Source organism: Nicotiana tabacum, chromosome 14 (genome assembly GCF_000715075.1).
Source record: "Nicotiana tabacum cultivar K326 chromosome 14, ASM71507v2, whole genome shotgun sequence".
Classification (NCBI taxonomy): domain Eukaryota; kingdom Viridiplantae; phylum Streptophyta; class Magnoliopsida; order Solanales; family Solanaceae; genus Nicotiana; species Nicotiana tabacum.
The window spans coordinates 92,301,299-92,323,589 of record NC_134093.1 but is presented as its reverse complement, the minus strand read 5'-3'; the positions used below and the strand labels follow the sequence as shown (position 1 = coordinate 92,323,589).

Here is a 22,291-nt window from a genome sequence, read left to right as displayed (position 1 = left end):
ACATTTTAAGGGCAGACTTAGAAGTGTTGCCTTAAATCTCACGGCCGTAGACCCTTACCAAAGGGCACTCCTTGAAAACGTTCATATAGATATTTTTGGGAACACTTTTTTGAGTGTTGTCTAAAATTGAAATTTTTAGTATTGATTCTTTGGGCTTTCCTCTTGAGCTGAGAGTTTTTCAGAAACAGTCTATCTACCTCTTCGGAATAGGGGTAGGGTCTGCGTACACACTACCTTCCCCAAACTTCACTAGTGTAATTTTACTGGGTTGTTATTGTTGATGATGATTCTTTGGGCTAGATGGGACTGGTTTGGTGGATTTGGAGTTAAAAAGCAAATTTTGAGGAATAGAGTTAGCTTGAGATAAGGTAAGTGTTTTGATTAACCTCGACTTAAGAAAATTTTCTAAAATAGACTTATGTGTTACGTGCTACGTGTTTGGATGCGACGTATATACGAGGTGACCAGCATAAATATAGATGTCGAGGTTGTACCATGCTTTGGATAGATTTTAGGCTATTTATGTGTTGTTTAGCATATGCTTCATTTTGTATGCTTTACTTGATTAACTTTTGTCATGACTCTACATGCATGCATCTTCACATGCTAGTGTAATATTATAGACATCTCTCTTATACTAGTGTAACATGATAGGATATTTTATTGTATGACTACTTGGACATCGTAATCATATACTAGAATAATACTATTGGCATTCTTCACTTGCTAGTTTAATATTATGAATTTTATGTACTTGTATTACATAGTAGAACAGTAGAACTGCATAGTCATATATACTATTTTCTTATATATGCACCATGCATGTAGTATATAGATCTAGATCTCGTGAGATTTCGGTTGCGACAAAATAGGAAGAAAATATCTTGAAGCTTTTATAAAAATATATTCACGTTACAAATCTCCGTTATACAATAATATATATAAACACTAGCATTCCAGCTAGCTAATAAATAGCTCTTTAATTGAACTTGGAACAAACTTTTCTGATCTCCCCTTGAGTGCCAATCTTAATCTCAATGCTGCTCATTTTGATCATAGCCTTTGGAAAGTTAAAATTGAATCTCAATCCTAGCAATCCCCTTACATTCCCTGCATAATTTTCCACAATCCTTCTTGTGGAAGGGTCACCCAACAGCCTCTGGTCTGACTCAAGAATTCCATTTCCATCTCTTACATTCTTGAAAAAACTTACATCAAAATTCAACTGGCTTTCTTTGTCTAAAGCTACCTTTTTCAAACCATCGCCACCTTTGGGGCATAGAGTCTGTAATTGTGCCAAGAATGCTACGTTTATGCTTGGATCTGCATTTCCTGTTGTTGTGAAGTTGTATAGTCGATAATTAAAGAATCTGCATTCTGTCTGGCCAATTGTATGTGCACCTACATACATTTCAAGAAAGTGGCAGTTTAAATTCTTTTCTGAAGGGTAATTATAAGTAATTACAGTTTAGTTCTAGAAAATTTATCATTCTCTTTGTCTTAAAACACATATCCCTTATGTTTTTCTTTTTAGACTATGCGTCGTATTTGCATAGGAATTTGCTTGTCCCCTGATATATGGACTAACTTATGTTCAAATACAGTTTTTTGTTTTTCTTTTATCAGTTATCACGCAACAATGTATGGTGTTATATTAAATAGTGGGCAGCCACTGTCCAAGTTATATATGGAAATTTATTACTTTTTTATCCTTGAAATGAAAATCTTTTCTATAAAAGTATCTTTTTTAAATACTGTACTATACTCCACCTTTTATTGATTTATATTTTTAAATTACTTTTTCGTTATTCTCCGCTCCAATGGTCTAGCTTAGTCAGTCAGCAAATAGTTATATACTCCATCCGCTTCAAAAATAATGAACATTTTTACTATTTGGGGAGTCAAATAAGATTTTTTTTGCCATATCTTTTTGTAAATAATTTTTAAATATTTTGAATTGTCAACTATTTTAACTTATAGTACTTTTTATACAGTTTATAAATATATAAATTTTATTTTAAAATACTTAAAGAATTCATGTCCGAATTCACACCGAATATTAATCAATTGACGCTCGTACTCTGAAAAGGTTCAAACAAATCGAAACCGAGCAAGCATAATAATAGTAATAGTATAACAAAAATGAGAATATACCAACAAGGGTGACAAGATCATGATCATCTAGGCCTTTGGCTGTAAACTTTTTCCTTTGGACATCAATTGTATCCAACGGTGAAGGTAAATTTAAGGCCTCTGACGATGAAGAGATCCTACCATCTCTTCTTCCAGTAGGCACTCCCCAGCTTGGACCTCCACTCTAAGTAACATGCAACAAGATCAAATATTAATAGTCTCGTTATTCATCAAAAATTTATCACAAACGTTATATTTTCACTACATATACTTTAAAATGCATACACAAGTAAGTTTTCTCTTTTGATGACTAGTACGAAGGAAAAATGATGGAAAAAATATGTTTTGCATATGATTGATTAAAACTACTCCCTCCATCTATTTCATTTTATACAAAAGTGTTTTGACTGGACAAATAAACTTTTTTCACATACCAAAACTACGGTTAGAACATAGCTTGTCATTAATGTTAAAATAGGAAATTCAAAGTAATTCTTAATATTGAAGGGTCTCCTTGCTTTTAAACAGAATAGAAAAAAAAAGTGCTATATATAAGATGAAAAGTTCTAATCTATAATGATTGTAATATAATATGTGAAAGCAAAGTTGAAGTAGTTACCAAGTATACATAGTCACGAGCAATACATAGAGGCGGAGTCGGGATTTGAATATTATGAGTTTGGAGTTCTAATCATTTTAGGTTACTGGGTTCTAAATTAATAATTAATACATATTCAATAAATTTCGTAAGATAAATAAAGGGTTTGGACCAAAACTATTAGGTTCGCCCGAACCCGTATCTCATGGGCTAGCTCCGCCCCTGGCAATACACAAGTATGACTTTGACATGTGAGACTCAATAAAATTACTCGTTCTAATCTATAATCATTGTAAGTTGTCAAAGCAAAGTTGAAGTAGTTACCAAGTCTACAGCGTCACGAGCAACTAATGCTAGGATGTCAGCACAGGAAACAACACCAGGACATGAAGTCTCAAGCTGTTTTTTTGCATTATCAATCACCTCAAATCCTCTTAGTCCCAAATTAGTCACTGCATTTCTCTCAGCAGAAGTTCCCGATATCAAAATAGAACCGTCACAACCCTATAAAGCAATTATCTTTTCATAATAGCAAAGTAGAAAATAATTAGAAAAACTCTATACTGTGAATACTTACCTGAACAAAACAATCATGGAAATGAAGCCTAAGTAAAGCTGCAGCAATCGTAGGATCTTTATTAAACTCTGCTTCAACGGTTGATCTTACTATAGACTCGGCTTTTGAGCATGACGATGAATAAAACCCGGTTTTTAGTCCTCCTTGGCCAAGAACAGGCAAAACCATAGACATAAAAAGAAAAACAAAACACAAGTTTAGAATGGTATTTCCCATCTTACTCGGTTTACCTTTGGATACAATAGCCTCACTTACAAAGTTGATTGCTTAGCATGCAAGATTATCAAGTTTAGAGTGGTATTTATATCCTAATCATTGGGTTACTTTCATTGATTTGTGGGCCTTCCCATTGCTTTATATAAACGTGTGGGACAATTAACTATTGGTGGTATTTTGTTTTTAGACTATGCAAGATTAGTGGAGGATACGTAGGAGCCAAAGTGCTGAGAATTTCAACTTCACTTTAATTAATGGACTTTGCATTGGATCAGGTTAATGGAAGCTCAATCTGCTTTTTAACTTTGATTATATAGTAGTATGCTTTTTGTTCTTCTGTTTTGCTCTGCACTTGCACTTATAGCCTCCATTTTTCATCTCGTTCACATTGCTTTTCTTGATTACTTTAAATGGTTCAAATTTTGTTTGGTCTTCATTATTGCTTAGAACATGCAAATTTCTATGATTGTCCAAGGTTGGCATGATTTTTTTAAAATTTATCTAGAGTTAATAAAAGTTGTTCGATTATTGCTGTTGAACAAATCTATATGTTATGCCATTATTTGGCAAAGAGATATCAACAAATAATGTGAGCAGTCAATTTGGAAGCTCAGAAATTGTCTTAAACAAAGTCATTTACATATAGTGTATTAAAAGTTGCAGTTCACTTTGTTACACTAAATAGTGGCTAGATTATGTACAAGTTCATTTGTTTTTAAGAGTACAAAAGATGCTTGAGTGCTGAGCTAGCTTTAGCTTTGCTGCACCACAAATTTTAAGGCTCGTGAAATTTGCAGAATGGGGATAATTATAATAAAGTATTAATATTTGATTGTAGAAAGGATATGGGATCTGACTGTGCGGACTCAACTATCTAGGAATACTTAATATACAATGTATATTTTAAGTCAAAACATGGCAATATATATGTCTAATGTTAATACAACGTTCTAAGCTTTAAGCAGATTAATATTTCTTGTTTTTGTTTTTTTGGAAAAAGGGCCAAAAATTCTACTCAACTATGAGAAAATAAAGTAAATTTGCCCTCAATTTGAATATGATCACAAATATGTCCTTATAAGTAGTGGAATGGCTCAAATTTATCCCTCAACCATGAAAAATAAAACATTTACCCTCTATTTGAATTTGGTCTTAGATATGCCCTATTGTTAGTGGACTGGCTCAAATATGCGCAAAAGTAACGGACCTCGAACTTTTTTTTCACCCATTTAATAGATATTTTATTATTGAGATGGAGTGCCACCTTGTCCAACAAAATCAAAATTCCAAAATATTTCTTATATATGATTTTAATCAAAGAAATTACACAGTCCCAAGATGGTTAAAAGAATCGAATTACATCTAATTGCTCATCATATTCCTTTTTTTTTCCATCATTAACAAACATTTTACTTTCTAGAAGTTTAATAGCGATTAAATAGAATCTTTGCATGAGCACTTCAATTCTTTAGATGGCTTGGTCAAAGTGGTTCAACAGTTATACTCCTAATGAGCTACTACAGTAGGAATTAGAGTGGTTGAGTTGTGGTAATCCAAATTCTAAGTTTATTATTTGGAACACCTGGCTGGCTGGCTCCAGTCTTACGAGTTCTGAACATCCTTTAAAAAAAAAAAAAAAAAAAAAACACACAAAAAAAAAAAAATGGACCATTAGTTATTAGTTAATTAATTTTAGTCCCTGTGATTTAGAACTAAATACATTTTAACTTTCACTTCATTAAAATATTTATTTTTTTATCCCTTATTATTAGAAATATGTAACGTTTATACTATTTTTTAGAATTATATTACCATAAATATGGAATGATAATACAAATTTAATATAATTCGTAAAATAATGATGTAATGATGTATAATTCATTAAATTTATACAGATTCACAAACAGATGGATCAAAAGTGAACATTTCAACTAATTAAAGATTAATTTTGCTTAGTCGGATATAATAAGGACCAAACTATATATTTATCGATATTTGAGGGACTAAGAATGTAAAACTTCGTTAGAGAAACACAAAAACAAAAACAAAAACAAAAACACCACTGGGCTCCGGCGAGCTTTGTCTGTACAAATAGTTACAGAAGTCTAGGAAAAGAAATGTTTCGTTAAAATAGCACGTGTTAGCCAGTTTTTGTACTGTTAATTAAAAAATAGTCATCATTTGTAAAGTCATAAAAAATAGTCACTATCTTGCTGCAATACGGAAACTTTCAGCATAATATACTGGAGATTGGAACACCTGTGTATGAACTTTCAGCATATTAGGTTGGAACTCCAGCACAAGGAAAGTTCCAGCATAATATACTAGATATTGGAGCACATGTGTATAAACTTCCAACATATTATGTTGAAACTGAAGCACATTATGAAATTCCAGCATGTTATACTAGAAGTTCACATGCAAAAAATTTGAACTCCAGAATATTATGCTGGAATATTTTTCGGATTTTGGACAGTGTTTTTGTTCAGATTTATCTTTATATGAAAAGTGGCTAAATTTCGATTACTTTTGAAAATATGACTATTTTTTAATTACCACACACAAATCTGGCTATTTTTTAATTTTACCCGCTTTATGCTTGTGGTAGGAAAAGAACAGGGCCGGAGTTAGCATCCCCACAATTCAGCTAGAGTGTTTTTACACGTTTGATCCTTTTTTAACTATTATTTTAAAAAATAGCATCATTTATTATTTATTCCATAAAGAGCATTTTTTTTCATTATTAGCATATTATAAATATTAAGCTCAGTATTTAATAAGTTAACTGACTCACTAATCACGGGAAGTACTTTTTTTTGTCCATCTCCATTCTCCCTTTCCAACATTCATCTTTTTCACTCCATTTTTAAAAATCTGATGCATATGTGAATGCGACCTAAATTCAAGATGTGGTGATTTATACATTTTTTATACTTTGTATATCAAGTATCACTTTAATTCAAAATATATTTTTATGCATATAATTTTTGTATATTTATTTGTGAAGTGCCATCTTATATATATATATATATATATATATATATATATATATATATATATATATATATATATATATATATATATATATATATATATATATATATATATATATATATATATATATATATATATATATATATATATATATATATATATATATATATATATATATATATATATATATATATATATATATATATATATATATATATATATATATATTAAGATATATTTTTTATGTATATTTCACATGTCTAAGTGTCATCTTAATTGAAGATGTATTTTTTATGTATATTTTATATGTGTTAATTCAATGTATATTTTTTATATATACGTTTTGTATATATTATATATATATATATATATATATATATATATATATATATATATATATATATATATATATATATATATATATATATATATATATATATATATATATATATATATATATATATATATATATATAAGATGGTAATATATTGTATATTATAATAAAATCAGTACATAGGTTGTACTGAAACTTTATTTACAAGTGAGTAGCCAAAAGAAAAAAACTTGGACCTCGGGCCTAACAAGATTTTAGGACATCTAGGGTTGAAACAGTATCTTCTGCGTAGATCTGCTTACACCAAAAGCAAAAAAAGCAAAACACAATTAAACTTGATCTTCTGCACAGAATTTCTTCTATCCTCAAAACATCTGGAATTCCTTTCTTTCCAGATTGTCCACCAAATACATGCTGGATAGTTCTCCATCTATTTCTTTCTCTTGCTCCAGTTCCACCTTCATCCTAACTGAAAAGAACTTCAGTAATCTTACTAGGCATTGTCCAAGCTATGCCCCTGAGATTAATAAAGATCTTACATAACTGGTCAGTTATCTTGCAATGTAAAAATAGATGGCTAACTGTCTCAACATCTTCTCCGCATAAGTGACATCTTGAGCACAATTGAATCCCTCTCTTTATAAGATTGTCTTGTGTCAGAACAACCTCCTTTGCTAGTAACCGAGAAAAACATGCTACCTTACAGGGAATCTTGATTTTCCATATATGCTTTCAAGGCCAGTTATTAATCTGCTGGTTAGCTTGATTCAGGATCTTGTATGTTGTATTCACCTTATAGATGCCACTGTTATTTCCCTGGTACCTTATTGTGTCCACCCCACTATGTAAACCTATGAATCTTTCCAGATGTTTGTAGAAGTTAGTCATCCTGGCCACCTCCCAATCATTCAAACTTCTTCTAAAAACAAGTGTCCATACTTATGGGGACCACATTTCAGCTACTATGTTGTGTTGATGTTGTGCCAGAACATACATATCAGGGTAGAGGTCCTTTAAGCATCCATCTCCCAATCAGTTATCTTTCTAGAATGAGGTTTTATTGCCATCTTGCACTTTGATGGATGAGTGGTTCTTTAGAATAGGCCAGAGTGACCTGATGGATCTCCATAAGCTAACTCCATATGCTGTATTTACTTCCTTTGTTATCCACTTGTCTTCCTCACCATATTTGGCTTTGATCACATTACCCCATAAGGTTTGGGGTTCTTGAGAATACCTCCATAGCCATTTCATCTTGAGAGTCTTTGCTATGATCCTTCAAATTTCTGATGCCTAGTCCACCATGAGCTCTGCCAACTATACGAGATTTCCACTTGACTAAGTGAAAACCCTTTTTTTTCTCTGTTCCCTTTCCACAAAAAGGTTATTCCTAGTTTGTCCAATCTCTGTATGACTCTTGCAGAAATAGGGAAGAGTGACATTATATATGTTGGGAGTGCATCTAAAATTGAGTTGATGACGGTGAGTCTTCTTTCCACTGATAGGTACTGGATTTCCATCTGTAAAGCTTCTTCTCATACTTTTCAATAACATTGTTCCATATCTCTTTGGATTTAGATTTGGCACCCAAAGGCATGCCAAGATAGACAGTAGGTAGAGTTTCTACTTCACCTCCCAAGATTAGTGCCAATTGTTCCATATCAAGCACTTCATTTATTGGGTAAAGATGACTCTTTTTCCAATTAACATGAAGTCCTGAAATCCCGTCAAACAGTACTAGAATAACTTTTAGAAACCTCAGCTACACCTTTTTTGCGTCGCAGAAAATTAATGTGTCATTAGCATATTGAAGATGTGTGATTTCCAGACTATTGTTTCCACTTCTAGCTACCTCAAAACCTTTGATCCACCCATTGCTTTTTGCTTTTTTAACCAGGGTACTCAGACCTTCCATGACTATTATGAAGAGAAAGGGAGATAAAGGATCAACCTGCCTTAAACCTCTATGGGCAGGAAAAAAACCCTCAGGAGATCCATTTATGATGATTGAAAATCTGACAGTGGAGATACAATATTTCATCCAATTGATCCATTTTACCCCAAAACCTATTTGGTATAGCATATTTAACAAGAAATTCCAGTTTACATGATCATATGCTTTTTTGATGTCTAGTTTACAAAGAATTCCTGGCTTTTTCTGTTTAGTTCTTGAATCCACAGCTTCATTGGCAATCAGAACAGCGTCCATTATTTGCCTTCCTTTGATGAAAGCCATATGTTGTGAATCCACCAATTTCTCCATCACTTCTTTAAGCCTCTCTATCAAAACTTTTGAAATTAGCTTATATACATTGACTATCAAGCTTATTGGCCTGAAATCACTCAGTCCTTTGCACCTACCTTCTTGGGGATCAGGGCTATATATGATGCATTATAACTTTTTTCAAAGATTTCTTGTGAGTGAAAAATTTGGAAAACCTCCATAATGTCCTGCTTCAATACATCCCAGCACTTGATAAAAAACCCATTGTGTAACCATCAGGTCCAGGATCCTTGTCCACTATACACATCTTCAAACATTCTAACACCTCTTGTTCATCAAAGCTTCTTTGTAAGAACTCCTTTTCTTCTTCAGATATTTTAGGACATATATCATAGTTGCACACAGGTCGCCACTCTTCATTCTCTGTATATAACTCTTTTTAAAAGTCAATGATCTCAACATTGATTCTTTGTGGCTCTACAATTGTTTCTTCTTGGATAACTAACTGATCAATGTTATTGCTACTCTTATGTGCATTAGCAGTTTTATGGAAGAAACTTGTATTCATGTCCCCATCCTTAAGCCAAAGAGCTCTGGATCTCTGCCTCCATGCGATTTCTTTATTTTTCAGGTGTTCCTCATATTCCTTGAGAAGAGAAGCCTTCTTCATTGATTCCTCTCTATATTCCAGAGTAGAGTCCAACATTGCTAATTGATTTAGCATGTTGGTCTTTTGCAATCCCAAATTTCCCTGGTTACTTCTACTCCATTCCTTCAGCTTGCCATTGAGTGCTTTCATTTTACAAGCTAAGATGAAATCTGGCCTCCCTGAATATTCAAAAGATGTCCACCATTCTTTGATTCTATCTATGAAGCCTTCTGTGTTCAACCACCAGTTATCAAACTTGAAGTAGGACTTGGTGTGCTCCCAAGAACCACATTATAAAGACACAGGAACATGGTCAGAGATTAGTCGTTGGAGGAGGGATTGCTTGATGTTCCTAAAAGTGTCATCCCATTCTTCAGAGATCAGAATTCTATCAAACTTAAGGAGATTATTTGATTATCCCCTTTGAACCAGGTGTAGACACCTCCTTCTAGTGGAAGATCGATCAGATTCATATCATCTATAAAATCTAAAAATTCCACCATAGCTCTAGATCTCCTAAGGCAGTTCCTTTTCTCAGAAGAAAATCTGGTAACGTTAAAATCACCACAAACAGCCCATGGGCCCTCCACCAAATCCCTCACAGCTCCTATCTCCAACCAAACTTTCCTCTTCTCAATATTACAGTTTGGGGCATACACCCCTGTTATGTGACATTCAAAGTTCTGCAAGAGTGCCTCAAATTTGCATGTGAGTGTATAGGCTCCAATTTGAATGACTTCCGCTTTTCAGATTCTACAATCCTATAACATTATAATGCCCCCTCTAGAACCACTAGACTCCAGACAAGCAATCCTCACACATCACCCTCCCCAAATCTGCCTAACAAGCTCTTGTATTTCCTACTCAAGTTTAGTCTCCTGAAAACAGGTAATATTTGCGTTCCAGAGTTTAACTAAACTCTTTAATATCCTTCTTTTATCCAAATTACTAAGTCCCCTTACATTGCATGAAACTAGTTTGAACTTCATTGATCAGCTAGTGTCAGGATTTTTCCCCTAAATCTTTTCCCGTTGCTCTGGAATTTAACATCAAAGGAAACCAATCCTTTCAGCTCGTGTGGCCCTTTGAATCTGGTTTTCTTGATGTCCAGTGTTGGCTCTATCCTTCTAGCTTATCTACAACTATCTATCTGCATAAGTAATTCCAAAGCTTCTTCTTCATGACCCTGAAAATCTACCCCAAACATTTTGCTCAGTTTGAGCAAACGTTGATGAACCCATAAGGTCGCATCCATCTCTTTCTCCAGAAAAGACTCTTTGATGCTGAACCAGAAGGGGTTCAGCATACTCGACTTCCCAATTTTCCCCACTACAATTGAGATCTAGTTGATTCTCACACTCAATTTTAGAAATAAGATGATGTTCCCTAGTTACGATTAGTGGCAGAGTATCATTTACCTTCATCTCTTGTAACCCTTTCCGTTCTTCTTCTCTTGGCTCCTCTATCATCATCATCTCCGCATGTGGTGAACTCCCCAAGTTTGCAACTATAAAAAATGAACCTCTGCTGATTTTCCTGGTTGACTTCATGTTGTGAATGCAAAATAACTTTCGTCTCTTCTAGAAAAGAGTCGAATCTTATGATCTCTGTGGGCTCCATATATGATTCATTAAAGATTACTTGGGTTGCACAGTCAGGCCCAATTGTATTTTTAATAGCTGGCCCATTGTTGGGCACACTGGATTGGCCCAAAAGTAATGTTTTTTCTCCCAAACCATCCTCCTGCATTGCACGTGCCTTTCCCTTATTTTTGTGTCAATGTACTCAGTACACCCCACGTGGTACTTACCCGTCCCATCTACAGCTAAAAGGCTATCATGTACCCCTTCTACCTTGTAGGTTATCTTTGTCCGACGGTTCTTCAGAGGCTTTGATCCTGTGTCATCTCCGGTTATTTTCCTGAAAATCTCTGACCCTAGTTCAAAGCGAGTTTTTCTTTCAGCCCATATTGGTATAAAAAATTTAACCCCCTCTCTCTCAATGACTACCTCGTTTGGTATATTCCGGCCATCTCCTGCCACTTGAATTCTTGCCCACTTGAGATGGTTTTTGAGTTATGTCTCTTCTTCCGTAGCTTTCCACCCACCACAAAGGTCTCATATTTCTTTGAAAATATTTTGTGACCACAGATGTAGGGGGACTCACATGGCTCTGATCTAGGTACTTTTGACAGATATGGAGCTAGAAAGATAACCGGTGATGAGGTTCCACCATTCGAGATAAAGCTTGAATTTCTTCCACCTCCACTCTCCTGGAGAATTTGCTCAGCCATGTTTCTGTTGGGGAACTCAAACAGAAAAAGATTCTCAGCCATCTCATACATGTTCACTCCAAATGTTGTTTTTCACGTTATACATACCCATCTTCGAATGTCTGATAGTGTAGGTCTCTCAGTTGTTTCCTTCCCAAAGTACCCAATGATACATCTTGTCAGAAGTCCGTTATCCTTCATCCCATTTGGCTCCAGGATCGTGATACTTCTTTTATTAGTGCTGACAACTGCTTCATGAAGGATGTTTGATTGCCATTTACTCTCTTGTACTGCTTTGGCATAAGGGTAATTTGCTTCAGAAAGTCTGGGTGGCCCTGTGAAATTGAGTTGGGGGGAGTATTTAATAAACCTTTCTATCTTAAATGCAATGTCTCTCCATCCTGCATTCAAAGCAAGTTCAGGGATTATAATGACCTCACGATTGTCTCTTTTCAAAGACAATATACTCATGTATTTCCCATGGTTATTGTACTTCCTAGTACAAAAATATTCAGTTAGTCTGTTCTTATTCTTCCATCTCCGTACCATATTCTTCTAGTCATTAGAGGTTTCTTTGAGCACATTACAGACCCATTCCATAGTCATTTTGCTTAACGTGGAACATCTCATCATATTGCGACTTCTCTCCACCCAATCGAACCATGTATCACTGTTGGAGGTCCATCTGGTGATATCAAAAGATTTGAAACCAGCGTTAAAATAAATTATGTTTTCCCCCATAAGAAATAAGTTTTGTTTAGGAGAGTTTAAAGGAAAGGATAGTATCTCAGTAATCTCAGTGGGTGAAAACAGGGTATTGGAAGAAAAGATGTATTTTTCGGTACTGAACGATGCCGGATTCTGCAGTACTCAAATGACGGAAAACACTGTTCACACCGAAAAATATAAAAGTGATCAAAATTTGATTTTAATTGGATGGGTAGGCTCGGATTTGCGAGGAGAAGAGACTGTTCTGAAGAAATATTCCCAAACCGATGCCGGATTCTGCAGTACTCAAATGCCAGAAAATATTGTTCACACCGAAAAATATAAAAGTGATCGGTATTTGATTTTAATTGGATGTGTAGGCTCGAATTTGCGAGGAGAAGAGGCTGTTCTGAAGAAATATTTCCAAATTCTGGCCGGAAACAGTGTCACGCATCGGCGCGTGGACCGCCAAAAAACTCCTTCCGGTGGCGCGTGAGGGTGCGTGGGTCCTTTTCTGCCGGAGATGTTTTTTGAGGGTTGTTCGTGGAGGGAATATCTCTATTATAAATGGGAAAAAGAAGGGTTAGAAAAAGAATAAGAGATTGGGCGGGAGGAAAGACTCCATCTTCTCTCTAGGGTTTTGGTTTTCTTTTAAAATTTCAATGTATATTTTTTATATATATATTTTGTATATATTAACGTATATTATTATCGAAGTAAGATCTTTATATTAAGAAAGGAAGAAATAAGGAAGAAAAAAATTTAAGAAAGATAATTAAAAAAAAATGAAACAAATTTTGAAAATATATTGGCTACCGCAGAAAATAAAATTAAGAAGATAAAGAAAAAGAAGGAAAGCTAATAGATAAAGAGAAAAAAAGGCATGATTTTTGCACAAAGAATTATTGATTTTCTATTCAAATTACTTATGTTTAGGGATTAATAATTAATATTCTTATTTTAAATAAATTGTGTGGTACAAATATAAATATTTTTATGAAACAACTTTAATATTGGATTTAATTTGTTATATTTTTTTAAAACCGTATAGTAAAGTTAACTTCAGTTAGACGGGGACGGTCCAGTTTGATAAACCAAATCCTTGTCTGGGGACCGATAATAAAGATCCCCAGCAACTGGGGATCTTCTGACGGTGAATTCCAACTATAATTCGTTTCTTCTTTTCAAGAATATCATTCTTTTAACTGTTAGAATTTCGTGCCATTGTTGAATCAGTCTGAAGCTTTGATTCTCCCTGATATTGAGCCAACTTCTACGAGGCACTAAGGGTTTGTGGCAGAAAATCAATTTTTTTCATGGATCCCAAATACGCAGGAGAAACCTTTAAGTAATTTCTGTTTTTGAGTTACTTTCCTCTTTCCTTATAATGTTCTGCTTGTGTGAATGATGTATTTTTTTCTTGTGAAGGCATCTGGAGAAAGAAAGTGAACTACTCTTGAATGCCCATAAATCAATGTCAGATGAATTGCACAGACTTCAGGTATTCACTTTAACCTTTTACTCTTCTTTTACCAAATTACCAACCAAAAAAGAGAACCTTTCTACTTGAACAGTAATCATATATTGATAGGAAAAACAGATATACAAACTCTAACTTGCAAGATAAGAGAATCTCTTTAAGTATATATTTTTTTATACCGATAAATTCCCGTGGCCAATGGTGCACAGCTTGAACACTTAAATATACCAGGTTTTTGCCCAGGGGCCGTGGCGGATGCAGCTTATAAGTATCATGTTTGTTGCTATCGACATGGAGCATAAATTAATGTGTAAAAATTTACTAAAATTACAAAAAGTAGTTGATATGAACCCATAGTTTTAAAAATATAGTGAGTTCAAAGCTAAGAAACTTAAAAGGTTGAACTCATAGAGCTTAAATCCTGAATCCGTCTTTATATTTGTCTGTAGCCCGTGACGTGCGCCTAACCAAAACATCAAACATCACGGTTTGCGCTCTTACCACTAGATCAAAGCCGGCGAGAATTTCTTAAGTATTTCCAAGTAAAATTGCTAAGGTATTGAGACTCTAGCTAAGTATCCTAGACTACTTCAAAATGCATAAATGGATGGACAAAACATTATTTTGTTTATCCTACTTTGATATCATGGTTTGGTCCTAGACTACTTCGAAATGTAAAAATGGATGGACAAAATATTATTTTGTTTATCCTACTTTGATATCTTGGTTTGGTTTTGCACACGTATTGAGAGCTTAATATAGATTGACAAAACATGTGGCGCTGACAATAAAATTGGACCTTCTTTTTTTTTGGGTACATAAGCAATTTTACTACCAACTGAGAAAATTACAGCTCAAGAATAAAAGAAAATAGCAAACTGGACTACCACAGTTTTGCACTCCAACACTACTCAGTTCATCATGTCAAATAGCCTACAATCCTTACAAAGCAGGATAAAGTTTATAGTATTTAATGTACTGTTAAGCTTCTTGCACATGCTGCCTTTCACAAAGACCTCTTGAGTGATCATCTTGATAATTTCTGCAGGTTGTCTTCTCTTGCTCTGAAACACCACCATATTCCTTTCTTGCCAAATAAAATACTCAGTTGCTGCCAAGGTTGTTCTGTGTATGGTGGCTGATGCACTCTTCTCTCTGCAACTACTTTCAAGCCATTGCATTTCTTCAGTCCACTCCATAGCATTCCTTGATATACCTTGTCATTCCAATAGCTTTCCCCAAATAGAAGCAGATACAACATATCTGAAGAATAGACGTTGAGTACTTTCCAATGGTAACTGAAATAAAGGACATATCTGATCCACCATAATTCCCCAGTGAGCTAGTCGATCCTTTGTATATAACCTTCCATGAGCCACCATATTCACTATGATCAGCCATTTAGGGGATCCTGGGTTGTTGCATATTAATCTTCTCCAAGTATCCTTTGTGTGCTCTCCAAGCATCTTCAGATACATCTGTTTGATTGGGATAGATTTCAAGTAACATATCAGTTTGGCCTGTTATTTTTTTGTGTATATCGTAATATGTATCAGAGGACATTATTTTGGGATGGCCATAAAATGAAAGAACACATTCAAAATACTAGCATTAGATATATGAAAATCATAAAGAAAGAAAAAAAATGTAATGTACACTTGTAGTTGAAAAGTAGTACAGATGTTATGTGTTATGAAATTTCTGCAGTCACGGAAACATTTTTCAAACGATATATCTTTTAAGGTGGTGGGAGTTGGGTTGGGTGAGGAAAGGGAAGGGAGAGACTCAACCCTTAATAGCAATGCCCTTGGTTAGGGGCACATTCAATCTAGTAACGTGCACCATTGCTTTCTGCTCTTTCGTTGTTTTATATGCCACATCAATAATTTCGAAAGTCCTATTGATATTCTGGCTTCTGTGAGAGCAAAGTCTTCCTTATTAGCTGTTTTTTTTCATTTGCATTTCAATTTAATGTATCAATTTTGCATGTCGGCTGCTTTTAGGTTGAGGAAGAAATGTTGATGCGCAAGTTCTATGAACTTATGACTGCTCATGGTCTAAATAAAAAGGTATATTCATCACACTTGTAGAAAAGCTTTGTGGTCAAGTCTCTTTGTTATCTTAGTTCCTATATCTGCTTTATAGTTGTTTCAATGTGAAGGACCTTCTCAACCCCTAGTATTGGAGTCTTTGAATCTCTAGTAAAGGGAATACTCTTATTTCTTTTGTCTTCCCAACTCTCCCTTTCGTCTTTACGGCACACAAAGGAATGATTTAACTAGTCCGAGTTCTGAGAATTCGCATTAAGCATGACATTTTTAATTGCATAACTTTCTGTTTGCTTCCAATGGGTATAGGTAACTTGCTAAATTTGATGCCACTGCTAAGTTATTTTGTGAGATACTGTGTACTTATTGGGAAGTACAACTTTGACTTAGCAATCTACTTGACTCCTGGTCCCGAGTTGTTGAAAAGTTTTTAGCTGCAGGTGTTAAATATGTAATGTGTGTCAAAATGGATACTTGCTACCATTTAATTAGAGCCCAAACAGAAGAGGCATGGTTGAAACCGAGTTCAGTCATTTTGACCAGATAAGTTGAAGATATATGTGGTCTTTATGCAGTTAGTGTTTTAATTTCAAATCAATGCTGAAAGTTGGAACCCAAAAAGCTCTATGCAAGAATGCTCAACTGATGTGTATAGAGCTCTCTAGCACATATGTCAGAACATGAAAGAACTTCTAGTTAAGACAATCTGTGCTAAGAAGATTATAGATGCGGATATCCATGGTAAAAGCATAATAGCTGAAAAGAGATAATTATGCAATTGAAACCTTGGAACTGGTGAATTTTTGCGATTCACAGAGCAGCTTTTACCTTAGTATCCCTCCTGCTCTTTTCCCTACTTGTTTAGTCTTTGGTTCTAATACACTAGCCAACCCTCATCTTTTGCAGAAAGGTTTCAATGATAATGCTGATGAAAGGCAGAATGGCCTGCAAGGAGCAGCGGCTGACGTGACTAATGGTGCTGATGAAAGGTAGAATGGCCTGGAAGGAGCTATCATTGATATTGACGAATGATGATCATTAAGGTATAAGCGCGTTAAATAGATATTCTGTTCCTAAGTTATCTGTATAGAAATCCATTTTTAGCATTCTACACTTACAGTATGTCATTTGGGTGGTCAACTCCACCATTCTAGTCCATCTTGATTTTCACCTCTTCACTACTCGGCATATGTTTTCTTTTTCTGTTTCGCCTTTTTTAGGCTCGCATTGTTCTAGATGCTTTTTGATTACTTCTCAGTTCTCACTTACATCTCTCAGCTCTATAGAAAGCAATATGCCTTTTGATAGCATAGATGATACAAGCCTTTTTCTATGTCTCTGTGTACAGGTTTATACTTGCTTAGTACCTTAGTCAGCACAGCTTATTATAACACCCCCTGTCCCACATTGGACAAAAGGGGGGCTTGGACAGCTTATAAACCCTTTGCCTCATGAGCTAGCTTTTGGGGTTGAAGTTAGGCGGGTTTGTGACAAGGTGAGATTATAGCAAGCCTCACCTCGTTTCAAGCTAGTGTCGTAGTTGAGTGTTGGACGACAGCAAGAGCAGTGTTAATTTGGGTGGGGGCGGTGTAAAGTCTAGTGCCATATCAGACAAGAAAGGGAGGCCTGGGGAGCTTATAAGCAGTCTGCAATGCTTTATCTCATGAGCTTTTAAAGTCGAAGTTATGCGGGTAAATAAGATTATGCTTAAATAATTGTGCTATATGGAGTTTGCACTATTAAGTTGAAGGATTTATAGACCTCAAACCACTCACCCTTCACACAAACGAGAGAGAGAATTGAATGGTGAAGGAGCTATCATCAACATGATGAATGGTGATCACTATGTATAAATTGAGTTAGTTAGCTATTTGATTTCTAAGTTATCTGGATAGGAAGTCCATTGTTAACATTCTACTCACGCAGTATGTCATTTGGAGGGTCAACCTCATCTTTCTGTCCCATCTTGATTTCCCCCCTTCATCACTCAGCATGTTTTCTATTCTGTTTGGCCATTTCTTTTAGAAGGTTTTTGATTGCTTCTCACGTAGAGCTCTCTGCTTCTTACATAGTAATATCTGCTATGTGCTTTTTGACAGAATAGATGATACTGGTATGGCTACATCTTGGCTTCAGCCATTACCCATATCTCTGTCCAGTTTGCACTTAGCTTAATACTTTCATCAGCTTATTGTAATGCCTAGTCCCACATCGGATAAGAAAGAGAGGCCATGACAGCTTATAATAATTCACATCATGAGCTAAATTTTACGGATAGGGGTGTAATGCTCAGTTCTATGTCGAATAGAGAAGAGAGGCTTGCACAACTTTTAACCAGTCTGCAATCTTTCAACTCATGAACTAGCTTTAGGATTGAAGTTAGGCAAGTCCGTGACATTATATGCTCAAACTTGTGCAATGTAGAGTTTGAACTATTAAGTTGAACGACCCCCCCACACACAACCCAAGCACATACACACAAAGGAAAAAATTGAATGGTAAAGAACATATTAGAAGTTGGTTAGATTTTCTGGAAGCTGGCCTTATATTATTCGCAGGTAGCCACCATTTTATAGTCTTAAAAAAATAAAGAAATCAGTCAATGCATTAAAAAAACATGTTTGAATTGAAGTCATTTCGTTAAAGACGAGCGTCCAATGGATAATTCAAAAAAATGAACTTGCTGAGTTTTTGCAAATGCGCGGACAAGGCATCACATTATGCTGCAAAAACTTGAGCATGGTCTCCGCCCATCTCTTGTAACCAACCTCCTTTACCAAGTTTGGTATTACATGTCTGATATGATCAAGAAGCAAACCAATAAGAAGTTGGCCCATCACAAGTTTTATGTTATTCCTTTTTAACTGGTTTATTGCCCATCACAAGTTTTATGCTTCACTTTTTTTAATTCATTGCTCCCCTTCACCACGCCAATTCTCCACTCACAGAAACAAGCTGAGAGAGACCTTGAATCGAATTTGGAGCACAAAACTGTGGCAAATTTTCTTTCTACGGTAAGAATAGAAGTTAAATTCAACATGGCAAAACGTGAAAAGTATGGAGAACCAAGCGATTAACATTCCATCATTCATTTCTCTAGCGTAAAGCAATAGAGTACGTAGTAGGCATTTAGACAACATTTGATTGAAGTTGAAATAAAAGAGTATTCGAAGTACACAATATCTAGGAGGCGTTTGGAGAATATATGGTTGAATTTGAGGGGGGGAAATGGGCATTTGAAATTAGAAACTAATAAATGTCTTTGATTTTGGAGCATAGGAATATGACTTTGATTCTGGTCATAGACACTAGGATTCTAGGAGCATGTCCGAATCTTCATTGATCTGTCAACTCTTTTCAGTTGTTAACATGTTATGTATTATTAGCACATCATGCTTAGTTTACATTAATTTAAATGGCCTCTCTCACCACTCTACCAAAGAGTCGAGCAAAGGCAGAGAGACAAACTTTTAAGTAATAAAATATAGGCTTAATATATGAAAAATGGAAGTGACAGAATAAAGAGTTTGTAGTGCCATGGGCTCATTTAAACTCCTAACTTCCCAGTTTGAGACATCATAAAGAAAATTCCTAATTCCTACAAATCTATACTAGAGCTAACACCAAAAAAAATATTTAACCTTTAATCCCTATTCTCTTCGTGGCAGCAGCTTCACTCCAAGCAATTTGCATCTCAAGTCCCAATTCATCTTATCATGCAAGAATGAATCGACAGTGGAGATAGCCTGCAATAATATACCAAAAATGTTCATTCATCTTCTATCCGTAGAAGATTTAGTTTAGGCCTAAAGTATCGAAGAGAATAAGAAATTAAGGGATTTTTCGCTGGAGGGGTTAGACAAAGTAATTCCAATATGAAGTCCAGTGTAAAAAATAAGGCAACTATTACAAAAAATATATATATTTCGGCTATATTTTGAGAACTACTGTACAGTGTCATTTACGACTATAAAATGTTTTGTCGGAGGTATTAGGAAAACAATTATCAAATAACTTGTGCATCCTTTGGTTAGCCGTACAAGGAAAAAAATTCCACATAACTAATGCAACGTATATTAACAATATTTATGCATTTCTTTACGCGGAAAATATGTAAAAATAATAATAGTATATTAGCAATGCGAAGCTTAATATTTAAAGACAAAAATGTTCTTAAAATAGCTAAGTCCTAACTAACATGTCTATAATAATTTATTTATTTTTATTATTCACTTCATTGTACTATAATCCGGACATAACTAGCATTTGAATCAAACAACTCCCACTAATTCTCAAACTAGGGATAAACTGAAGAAAGTGCTTACTTGGGTCAGAGTTGATGAGCATAGCTGTTCCACCAAATCCACAAGTTCCACCATTACTTTTAGTTCTCTGCCAATAACTATTGAAAGCATAAGAAGCATGAGCTACAACAGTATCAGGGGAATAACAGTTTCCAGTTGGACTAATAGCTTCACAATCAGCACCTCCTTCACCACAAGCATAGTCTAAAGCTTCTTGCAAAGTCTCAGGTGGAACACTTGGCTTAGCTACACACCATAGCCCATTACTATGCACCCCTGTTGTTGGTGGAGCTGCTTCATGGGCCCCACCTCCATGAGATGGAATATAAGGTGGCAAGTGGGGTCCATTAAAAGGGCTTATAGGATTGAATACTGGAGGCATTTCAGGAGCAAAAGGAAGAGATAATGGTGGTGGTGAAATGGTTCCTATTAGTGGAGGAAGTGGACTGTTTGCAGCAAATGCTGGAGATGAAAAATCATGATTTGGGGCTAATGGGGTTGGCCTTTTAGGGATAGTGTATTTTGAGTCAAGAACTGAGAGCTTTCTACTCAAGGGTCTTGTTTGTTTTAGGTTCTCACTTATCAAGAAAATCTTGTTTTGGCTAAAATTTCCTAGCTTTTTGATAGACTCTAAATGATTATTCACTAAAGTTTCAATCTTTTCATCCAAATCTCTTGTTGAGCTCACTACATAGGGTGCATTAACTTGTTGAAAGAAGTGAAGGAGAGGTTTAATATATTCATCAGCCTTTTGAACATTGTAAAATCCAGAATCTTGGTCCAAACAGTTGGAAGAAAAAGAAGTAGAGACTTTGATTTCCGTATGCAAACCCCACCTTGTAAGAGAGTAGTAAATGTTCTTGACTGAAGGCAAGATTAAGCTCACTTTGTTTTTTTGTTCTTCATTGCACAAAAGAGTGTGACCAACAAGAATAGTAGTGATGTTAGTAGCTGGATATTGAGCAAGAACATTAGTCCTTAGCCACTTTTCAGCTTCAACAACACTAGTGTAGACATTTTTAAGGTCTTCAATAGGCAAAGAAACTGCAATAGAAATGCCAGTGTTTGGAAAACTCTGTAGTTGCACAAGATTTGAGTCACTCAGACCAACTGCAGCTGCAAAATTAATTAATAGAAACTTAGAACTTGGAAGTGAAACAAGAAAACTACACATAGGAACAGCAAATAAACAATAGACAAGATTTTGGTAGAAGTTGAAGATCAGTTACATACCATTTAAAGCAAAATAAAGAAGGAAAAAATACCAGGGTTTAAACATTTTCTAGAGAGGAAATGCAGAATGAAGGAAATGGGGTTGGTTATAGTGTTAGAATTAGCTGAAATCTTGTGAGTTTTTTGAATAGAAAAAGCTGGAGAGGCGCAAAAAAGAAGTGGGGTGTAAAGGAAAGGTACTATTGGAGAGGTACAAGTCTCACAGTTTATTGTCCTTTGGCTTATTGTCTTGTAGCAGCTTTTGGAATCTGTGCTTTGAATGGTAGTACCAAGGTGCATGGTTAGTGGATTTTAGAAGAAAAAATAGTGAAGCGCGAGAAAGATTATTGGGGTATGGTAATTAATCTTTTACTGTTAACACAGAGACCCAAAACAGACACAAAGAGCAATCAAATGGGGTACAATGCAAAGCCAGAGAAAGAAGTTGCTTTCTTGCAGGCATCCAGCTGTTATTTCTGCTCTGCTTTTGGACCATCGGTACAAGAGTCAAGGAGTTTCAGTGAAACGATGTCGTCTTCGGT

At 35.1% G+C, this 22,291-nt stretch overlaps 2 protein-coding genes across 2 annotated transcripts; both read right to left on the bottom strand.

Annotated features, from left to right (window-relative positions):
• Positions 1-871: 871 nt before the first annotated feature.
• LOC107794019 (peroxidase 25-like) lies at positions 872-3,581 on the bottom strand. Its single transcript, XM_016616468.2, has 4 exons — positions 3,309-3,581; positions 3,056-3,235; positions 2,155-2,317; positions 872-1,401 (listed from the first exon to the last, which is right to left on the bottom strand). Exons 1-4 carry the CDS (start codon positions 3,522-3,524, stop codon positions 980-982), a joined length of 981 nt encoding a protein of 326 aa, XP_016471954.1. The 5' UTR covers positions 3,525-3,581; the 3' UTR covers positions 872-979.
• Positions 3,582-19,701: 16,120 nt separating this feature from the next.
• On the bottom strand, positions 19,702-22,087 carry LOC107794018 (glucan endo-1,3-beta-glucosidase 13-like). The gene is made up of 3 exons (XM_016616466.2): positions 21,771-22,087; positions 20,559-21,653; positions 19,702-19,979 (listed from the first exon to the last, which is right to left on the bottom strand). The coding sequence occupies exons 1-3, from the start codon at positions 21,814-21,816 to the stop codon at positions 19,948-19,950; spliced, it is 1,173 nt and encodes a 390-aa protein (XP_016471952.2). The 5' UTR covers positions 21,817-22,087; the 3' UTR covers positions 19,702-19,947.
• Between the last annotated feature and the right edge of the window lie 204 nt (positions 22,088-22,291).

Excerpts from the sequence above, each read along its gene's own strand:
- LOC107794019 (XM_016616468.2), bottom strand. The coding sequence starts at position 3,524 with ATGGGAAATACCATTCTAAACTTGTGTTTTGTTTTTCTTTTTATGTCT. Across the intron at positions 3,236-3,308 it reads TCCATGATTGTTTTGTTCAG|GGTTGTGACGGTTCTATTTT; the intron begins GTAAGTATTCAC and ends ATTGCTTTATAG. Across the intron at positions 2,318-3,055 it reads CTCGTGACGCTGTAGACTTG|AGTGGAGGTCCAAGCTGGGG; the intron begins GTAACTACTTCA and ends CATGTTACTTAG.
- LOC107794018 (XM_016616466.2), bottom strand. The coding sequence starts at position 21,816 with ATGTTTAAACCCTGGTATTTTTTCCTTCTTTATTTTGCTTTAAATG. Across the intron at positions 21,654-21,770 it reads TCTTTATTTTGCTTTAAATG|CTGCAGTTGGTCTGAGTGAC; the intron begins GTATGTAACTGA and ends TTAATTTTGCAG. Across the intron at positions 19,980-20,558 it reads GCTCATCAACTCTGACCCAA|GCTATCTCCACTGTCGATTC; the intron begins GTAAGCACTTTC and ends ATATTATTGCAG.